Genomic DNA, 9321 nt, shown 5'->3' on the forward strand with positions numbered 1-9321 from the left:
TATCTGGGCTTGTCTGTTAAGGCGGGGTCGACATGCCGTCCAGGTGGGGCATCTTCAAGTCCATGTCTGATTTTCTTGAAGAATGAGGCATTCCTGACAATGACAATTGAGTGTCCATCCCTTGTAGCTGTAATTTCAGAACCCTTAACCTTAGTCACTTTGTAGGGTTTTGCATTGTATGGTGTGGATAATTTGTTGTGTTTGGGTTGGCGATGCAGCACTGTGTCACCCAGACTTAGTGAGTGTGGTCTGGCGCGACGAGTTGCATCTGCGATCACCTTCATCTTGATCTTTGCACTATCATCCCTTGCTCTCACTTCAGCATCTGAACACTTCCGTGGAGTGGTGTTAACGAAAGGGAGCTTGGTGTATAGCTGGCGTTGAAACAGTATTTCAGCTGGTGAGCTCGCTGTTGTGCTATGAGATGTAGCTCTGTACTCACGAAGAAAGATGTTTAGTTGCTGTTTCCATGGTGTGCCCTGCGTCTCGGCAACTCTCAGTGCTTTGCCTAGGGTTCTCATGAATCTCTCAGCAATGGCATTCGCCTGAGGCCAACAAGGTGTGATTTGATTTGACGTGGTGTCAGTTTGTTGTAGGTAGCTTCAGTTAAGCAGTTAGCAGTGGCCCCAGAATCGATTAGTATCTGGGTGCCCCTTACTCTGATTTCAGTATGTGGGAGTTTAGGATGTTTAGCTTTGTTCACCACATATACATAGGCGTCATCACTGCTGGATGTGTGTCCTGTCTCCACATGTGCAGCGCTATCTGTTACTTGATGAACAGTTTGCGGTGGCAGATTTTTCTTATACTTCTTTCCACAATGTGTCTCTTTTGTCTTTGAGCGACATTGCTTTGCAAAATGATTGTATTTGCCACAAGAATTACAGATTTTGACTTTGGCTGGGAAGCCTTGCTCATGAGGATATCTGCCTCCACAGTTTCGACAGCGGTTATTCGGCTGCCATTTGTTTCTAGCCATGGTGTCACGTCCTGTTTTGTGCTGTACTTTAACTGCAGCTGTCTCGTCAGCTTCCATCCCTGTAGCTTGCAATTCAGACAACTCACATGCACGCCCATGATTTAATAGATCATCCAAAGTTAAATCAGGTTCTCTGAGTGCTTTTCTACGCAGCTGTGATGATGTACAGCTTTGGATAATTTGTGTTTTGATTTCTGCAGTCATGTCTGCAAACTCAGTTTTTGGCTAGAATCCTACGCCTGGTGTGATAGTTGTCCAACGTTTCACCTGACTCCTGCACCGCTTTCCTGAACAGATAAATCTGATATTGCACGTTTTTCTTAGGCACAAAGTACGCTGACAACAAGTGTTACAGATGGGGCTACCTTGTTCATCATAGCTGTTTGAGTAGACTCTGGGTCTGCTCCCTCCTTTCTTGATCTGGACTGGTCAGTCTGTTTCCAGTCCAAAGTCCCTTGTGTAGCTTGATGAAGTTCTGATCGGATTTCTTTGATCAAAGTCTGTGATAAATCATTGAATTGTGTGGTCATTTGCTTGTTCATGTCCTCCCACAACTCTGATTTGATCTGTTCCATATCCTTAGCATTACAGGTCTTGTATCTTTCCCCTTTGGCAGCAAAACACTGGACTGGATCAACCATTTCACCATAAACGTGTTCCCTCAGGATTAGTTCTGCTTTAATTTCTGCAAATGTCAACTGATCATTCATTAGAATTTTTATTCTGAATTCACCTCTAAGGGCAGTGTCTCTCAAGCCTTCAACCAGATGATCTCTGAGAAGAATATCTTCGTCATTCATACCTCTAGGGTCCTTCCTCTTTAACCTGAGAAAATGTTCTTGTAATCTCAGTGCAAATGAACTGATGTCTTCATGTGTTTCTTGGCGAGCGTTGAAGAACAGAGCGCAGGACCGAAGCAGTTGTTTTATCCCCATACAACTTCTCTAACTCATTAATTAGCTCAGGTGAATTACGCTTCTCTGGTGCTAGAATTAAAATCTCTCTTTTAGCCTTGCCTTCTAAGCAACAGAGTGTTAATTCTGCTCTAAAATCTACAGGAACTCCTTGCAAAGCAAATGTTGTCTGCAAATTACTTTTCCATTCACCTAGACTAATATCTGAATCCTTCCCTCTAAATTTAGTTGTGACCATATTAAACATCGGGATCATACCAAAGGGCCTAAACCCTGCACTAGAAACTGGTGCTTCTCTATTTGGGCCAGACTGTGATTCAGTCTGATCAGTCATCTAGCTTTTGCCCACTACAGATTATGGTAGCCAGACCCTGTGTTACATGGCTGAAGTAAACTAAAGCCTAAAATACTTCGTCAGTCATTTGCTTAATAGTAATTTAACTTTATATAATTCACATATAAAACTATGAATTGTAATTTTAAATGGTTTAAAAGCATGTAGAATGGCATATGTAGGCAAGTATATTTCTGCTTTTATCAAGAAGCAAACAAAAAGAAAAAGAAACAGGGCAGCGTTCGGTGGTTGAATCAGCTGTCTCCACCAATGCCTAAACCAAATCTGCGCCCTTGATATAAAGAACTTAGCAACTAATGGTGCTTAAAATGTAGGCAAAAGAGAAGAAGAGGAAAAAAACAAACACAAAACAATATTTAGCTGTAGTGCTAAACTGCTTTTGTCTATTTTTTTTTTTTTTTTACTCCCCTGTTCCATTATACCTACAATGTAAGCACCACTGGGTACCAGCAATTATTTTTAGCTGTTGAAATGACCCCCTGAATTCAGAAAAATGATATGGTAAAGGTTAGGAGAGCAGAAGTCAGATTTCTTTTCTTTGTACAGAGCTCATTCGGCAGGCCACACTGCTGCTTCTGCGGGATAACAGAAAGATGATCCTTGAGAAACAGAGCTCGTTCCTGTAGTCCACTGGTGCATCCTAGTGGCTGTTTATTATAGTGATGCAGGTAGGCTGCATGGTAAAGGAATGTCAGAACAGCAAATACAAGCATACAAACCAGCAAAAAGTTGTCATGAGTGATATTTGACAGTGACTATGAGCTACCACACACATCAATCTGAACATTGCTGTAGCTGAACTGACTTATACCCTGTAAGACGTTGAGTTTTGTATCAGTGTCAGCAAATGAAAAATTTGAAAAAGATGATGCTCTTTTTATATTTGGAAAATAAATGGACATTGTTTTGGTACAATACATAGGACAAGGTGTGTATACTGAATAGCGACTGTATTCTGATGTTCTTTTAAGTTTTGTGTATAGAAAATCAAGGTCGGTGTGATCAACTGTGAAGAAACTGTTTCATTGTCTGAAATGAGTGACATTATTAAATGTTTTTGTCTCAAAAAATGGTCATGTTTCTTCTCATTTAGTGGTAGCATATTGTTTGTTGGAACTCGCCTTGTTTTTCCTAAATACAATTTATTAGTTTGACTATGTAAAGATTCAAGAAACACTCATAATATATATTGTAATATATCTATATCACTAAAGCACTTCTGGATGGATGCAAACTGCATTTCGTTGCCCTGTACCTGTGCATGTGCAATGACAATAAAGTTGAATTCTATTCTATTCTATATCTTCACATTGTAAATAATGAGCCAGACCAATATGGTTTAGATTACTTTGTGCACTGTAACTATAATATTGTTCAGAAAACATAATCTGTATTTAGGTTCTGCTTTAATAAATGACCGTTGAGTGTGTCGTTCTCTGAAAATGAAAAACAGTGAAAACTATCCATAAGAAAAGAACAAAATATTCACATTTGGGTTTGTTTTTTTGTTTTGTTTTGTTTTTTTGGTGAGAAGGTGAGGAAAGCAAAACCTGTGTACGTGATTATGGAGGGCAGCAGTAGAAGCATCTAAAGGCACGTATATGTATTTTTTCTTGATTTTTACTGCAGAAACGTTATCAAGGAGCATAATCTGCAATCTCCGAAATGACCACCAGGGGGAGGTTGTTACCCAACAACCTGCAGTGTGCAGAGCTGAATCATTATCATACTTTACCAAATAGCATCAGCTCTCATCTGTACGCTGCCACACAGAGTCTATTTGACAGGTACAAGGATCTGTGAGGACACAGAGCACTATTCTTCTGACCCGGTGTCTTCTTGCACATCGAGCAGAGCTCTCAGGAATTATCATTCACAGCCATGTGGCTGCACAAAGTGCTTAATAGAGTCCCAGAGACTGTGGATTTAAGAATGCGAACTGAAACCTTAAAACCTTTTGCAGATTATTGGATATTCAACATGCCCTTATTGTTACTTGCTGGTCATTTCTTTTGTTGTGGTGGTGTATAGATGGTGTTTAGATTTTCTGTTTAGACCTGTTTACGTATTTATTTAAAGAGAGAGAGAGAGAAATAAAATCTGTAAAAATAATTTTCATAGCTGTTTCACTTAAAAACTTTCCAGATATAAAAATCATCCTTTTGTTCTCCTCATCTTTAGGCATCAGAGTAAATAGAATTATATAATGTTAAAATATATAATAAATATAAATGAATTATTATTAATAATAATAATGATAATAATAATAAAAACACATGTTTACGTTTTGGAAAACTCCCCTTCCTATGCCTCACAGTGGTATGATCCATTAGCTACTATCCACTGCTCTTTAACTTAAAACAAATATTGTGTGAATCACTGTCCTTTACTTCTACCGCTCTATAGATTAAAACACAGTGCGACCAAGCGCCTTTCAAAGCCGCTGAAGCTGTCCTGTGGGAGGGTTTTCACAATTTCAGAGAAAAAATAGTGAAAAGTGAAGATGCCGGAGATGTTTCACCTAAAGCAGGGAACTACCTCAGCGGTGAGACAGCAATGATTTTCAATCATATCTGCGGTAATATTTTTTTTACATTCATTGCACCATATAAAGGAACACAGCAGTAGAGAAAGGGGGATGGGCTTCATTTATTGATTATTTATTGGCAATAGCGTTACAGGCGAAATGAATGCATTTTAATGCAATGGCCTAATATGGGTAATAACCAACAACAGATTGCTTATGAATAAAAAAGTATATCACATTCTGAAAAAGCATCACATATCAAACATTTGTTCCCTGTGTTCCATTTTGCAGTATCACACTAACTGCTCCAAGTCTCCAGGCTCGTGACTTTAATAACATATAAAAGTCACTTGCAGGCCCGTCCTCTCAGGTCCTTATTTTCTTCCCTTTTGCATAAATCCATGCAGGACAAGTGTGGCTTTGCATGTAACTTTGGGTCAGCAAAGGCAGACAGCACACAAACCCCGAGAAGAGGTGGAGCTATGACGAGACTCTTAAAATCCGAAGCTTATTCCTCAACTCACTGCCAAGGTGACGAGCTCCGCTCCTGACAAATAGCTCCGAGCTCCGCGCTTCACACGCAGGGACCGGGCATGAACGCGGCAGGATTTGGGAGTTTTGGGTCAAAGTTTTGCTTTCGGTTCCAAATCTGGACAGATCTGGACAGAAGTAGAGTGTAAGAAAAAACAAACAAACAAACACAAAGAAAGAAAAGAGGGAAAAAAAAGAAACCAGGAGCCGCAGGCGCACAGAAAAAGTCGGCAACCTGTACTCAATACTTGCCTTGATCCTAAATCTGAGGATAACTTTGCCCACAGCGTTGATCTTCGGACTACAGCAGCGCAACAGAGGGAATATGAGTTCCGGCTTGGGCCACTGAAAGGGAGTGATAATCGGGTAAACGCGCTCCGGTGACCGACAGCCAGATTATGCAGCATCCTTTGGACATGGGGGCGCATTACTATCCTCCGGATGTTCATGCAGACCACAGAACTCATCGCTACAGGAGTTTCATGATAGAGGAGATCCTCACAGATCACCCGGAGCACAAAGTTTCGGCTCCGGCCGGGGAGCTGCTTAAATTCGGAGTACAAGCTCTACTCTCCGCGCGGCCTTTCCATAACCAACTGGGTAAGGCAAAAGATGGATGAGTCTTTCATAGCGGTGTGGAAAAAAAACACCGGGATAATACACGCATTAATATTTAATACAATAGCGAAATATTCAAAGGGGATTTCACATTTAATTACAAATGTAGGCATGGGGGAAATGGTTCCTTTCTTATCGCTGTTTTTAAGTAACACTGTAAACAAGAAAAAGGCAGGCGCATTATGAAAATGAATTACTGTAAAGTTTTTAAATAATGGGTTTTATCTGATTAAGAAACAGAATATAACATAAGAAACAAAAACATATTAGAAGCTTAAATGAGTTAAAGCGTGGATCACCGATGAGATTCATGTTAATCTTAGCTCTTCTTTTGATGAGCGCTCGGTGACGGTATCTAAATATGATGGATCAATATCTAGAAATAATAATAATAATAATAATAATAATAATAATAATAGTTTAGGGTAGAACTGCTTTTGTCTTTTTTCCAATTCGAGTCACAGAACGAGAAAGACTAATTTCCTTTCCCGATTATTAATAATAATTTCAGGCCTCTTTAATATTCACAGTAGCTACTCCAATTTTAAAGCTTGAAGCTGTGCTTTCTTTCGTTTAATGTTCACATCATGTGACCTTTAACCTTTGAAAACATGTCTAACGACAATAACACAGTAATACTGAAGCCTTATTCTAACCTTCCACGCTTATAATGTTTGGTATCAGAAATAAGTAGAACTTAATCGTATCTACGTCATTCATGCTTTTCTGTCCGTGTGGCAGCAGCGCTTTGGAATCTGCTCCAGCGTGTGCGTGCTGTCACATGCGTCCTCTGCAGAAAACACACGATATTAAAACGACTTTTCGTTTGCGGGGAACTCGTTTAGCCTCCGAGAGCTGCCCACCTTAAACGGAATCGATTTTAAAGGTCCACTTGTAGTTTACGCCGTTGTTCCCCTTGGGTCCCCACTCCTCGAAAACATCGAGTAAATAAAACCAACTCGTTTTGAAATCTGCTCCTCATTGCCGTGGGTAATATGTTGTTTCCTTTCCCCGGCATGTTCACAGTGCTTAAAGCAGACCAGACGAGCCTCCTAAAGTTCCCCATGTCCCCGCTGTCCTGCTCGCTGGGCTCCCCGCTCCTGTCCGCGGCTCCGGGCCTTCAGGTAGGCGCGGCGTCCCACCACCTGCCGCTGGACCTCCACCTCCGCGGGAAGCTGGAGCACGGAGCCGACGCAGGCAGCAAGACCAAGAAGGGCCGCCGCAGCCGCACCGTGTTCACCGAGCTGCAGCTGATGGGCCTGGAGAAACGATTCGAGAAGCAGAAGTACCTCTCTACACCCGACAGGTGCGCAGGAAACCGCCGAGGATAATGGCGATAAAGACAGCTGCTTTCCCGGGACTTACTGTAGGATTTATTCCAGCCTGTAACCTGCAGACTGCTTCACAGCACTGCAAAACTTCTCTCACATCACTAATTCATGTCTTTATTATCTGTTTCCTATTTGCATTGAAACACTGAGTGTGTGTTTAAACGAACGAACCTCGTCCAGCTTTTAATCTAAAACTACTGCGTTAACCTGGCTGCTCAAACCACACCTGAGCGCTTTCACGGTGGCCGGTGGTGAGAGCTTCCATTTGATCTGGGTCGTTCCACCTTTAGAAAGCTAAAGCGAAATGAGGCTATTACAAGCTGCAACAGGTAGCAATAAAACCTCATTATTATCCTGGTGACTTGATGAGGTCTTTGGAAGTGTGGTCCACACTGCTTTCTTCTTCTTCTAATGATATGTTTGATTTTGTGTCTTACAGAATAGATCTCGCAGAGTCTCTCGGTCTGAGTCAGCTCCAAGTGAAAACATGGTACCAGAACAGGAGGATGAAATGGAAGAAAATTGTAAGTTGGCTGGACTTAATACAGTCTGTTTAACATGCAAGCTCAACGCAAAAGTAAAGAGATGCGTCTGCTTTCCATTCTTTCAACTTATCCTGATGGGAAATGCAGTTCAGCGGAATAAATTCAGCAGAATTTTTTTTTTTTTTTTTGGGGGGGGGGTCTCGCATTGAATATGTTGGTGTGCAACTTTGTTAAGGACGCCAAATCACATGTATGAGTCACCGTCTGTACTCTGAGGCTAAAACCGAGTTTCTCCCGCAGGTGCTGCAGGGCGGCGGCCTGGAGTCCCCGACCAAGCCCAAAGGTCGCCCTAAGAAGAACTCCATCCCCAGCAGCGAGCAGCTCTCTGAGCAGGAGCGATCCACCGCAGAGGCTGACCGGCCCGATGGCTCCAGCTCCCACTTAGAGAACGCTCAGGAGGAATGACCAGCCTCTTTATCTATGAACCTGTGGGACGCTCAGAGTGCCTGAAAAAAGGGGGATTTTTTGCTGGACCGTACGGCCACCTGGTGCAAAAAAAGAAAAGAAAAAAAGAAAAATAAGCCCTACAGAAACCTAACGTGCACGAGGCGACATCCTCCAGCAGCCCGGCGTTTTTGTGGCATTCCCTCGTGATGCTGCTGTTGAGGAGGGGACTCAAATCTTTGCAGTAGGTCTAACTCTTTATATTCTAAGGATCAGCTCTCACTTATCTGTCCTGCATTCCCTTTGTGTAACTTTGCATTTGATTAATTATTAAATATATTTTCACTAAGGCTCTTCTCCGTTTATTGCAAAGGGGGCATGGTTAAAGATAAGCGTGTCGTCACCGGCCCCGCGAGGCCCTGTTCACACGCGCCTAACATGGATACATATCTGCACATTCAGACAAGTTCGCAGCGAATCACGAGGCTCCAGATAACAGAGACACGGGGGCGTAAAGGCGCTCAGGTTTAGGACTAGTTGCTCTTGACCTGCGTGTCCTGCTGTGGTAATGTCATGATTCCATGTAGCAGCACTGGGGCTTCTCTTTCTTAATCGAAATAAAAATATGGATTTATTTAATGAGGAGTTTTTGGGGGGTGAGAATACAAAATAGGTCTCCTTTCACATGAAGCGTATCAGGGCCATTTAGGTGAATGCGAATGCAGGAGAATATGTTACAGTATCGTTAGCTTGAATTGATCGTGAACATGTTAATCAGAATATATAAAAGGTAATAACTTGACAGATCTGGACTGCACAGGAAGAACCACTGCGAAATAATAATAACAACAATAATAATAATTATAATAATAATAATAATTATAATAATAATGAAAACCTGAGGTGAGAAGATTATTTCTTTAGCTTGTTATTAAAGACAGTTTTCCCTTAACGCCTCTGTGGCAATAAAACGAAATTCTGATCTCAGTAAACCAAAGCTGAACGATAACAGTGAACAGATAAAGGTTTACTAGTAAAAAGTAAATACATCAAATAAAAATGCCGGAATATGTCTTCTGTTACTCTCTTTACTCGCAGACCTCATATATATATATATATATGTATATATCTATCTAT

General features: G+C 41.4%; 1 protein-coding gene across 1 annotated transcript; it reads left to right on the forward strand.

The window, feature by feature from the left end:
* The first annotated feature begins 5314 nt into the window (after nt 1–5314).
* Nucleotides 5315–8525, forward strand: barx1 (BARX homeobox 1). The gene is made up of 4 exons (XM_005726707.1): nt 5315–5906; nt 6951–7230; nt 7695–7779; nt 8041–8525. The coding sequence occupies exons 1-4, from the start codon at nt 5705–5707 to the stop codon at nt 8203–8205; spliced, it is 732 nt and encodes a 243-aa protein (XP_005726764.1). The 5' UTR covers nt 5315–5704; the 3' UTR covers nt 8206–8525.
* The last annotated feature ends 796 nt before the right edge of the window (nt 8526–9321 follow it).

Source organism: Pundamilia nyererei, unplaced genomic scaffold, assembly GCF_000239375.1.
Source record: "Pundamilia nyererei isolate P.nyererei 1_Seehausen unplaced genomic scaffold, PunNye1.0 scaffold00021, whole genome shotgun sequence".
In the NCBI taxonomy this organism is placed as follows: Eukaryota; Metazoa; Chordata; class Actinopteri; order Cichliformes; family Cichlidae; genus Pundamilia; species Pundamilia nyererei.

Bases quoted from the DNA above. Each gene is read 5' to 3' on its own strand.
- barx1 (XM_005726707.1), top strand. From the start codon at position 5,705: ATGCAGCATCCTTTGGACATGGGGGCGCATTACTATCCTCCGGATGTT. The intron at 5,907-6,950 runs GTAAGGCAAAAG...GCATGTTCACAG, and splicing joins GCCTTTCCATAACCAACTGG to TGCTTAAAGCAGACCAGACG. The intron at 7,231-7,694 runs GTGCGCAGGAAA...TGTGTCTTACAG, and splicing joins TACCTCTCTACACCCGACAG to AATAGATCTCGCAGAGTCTC.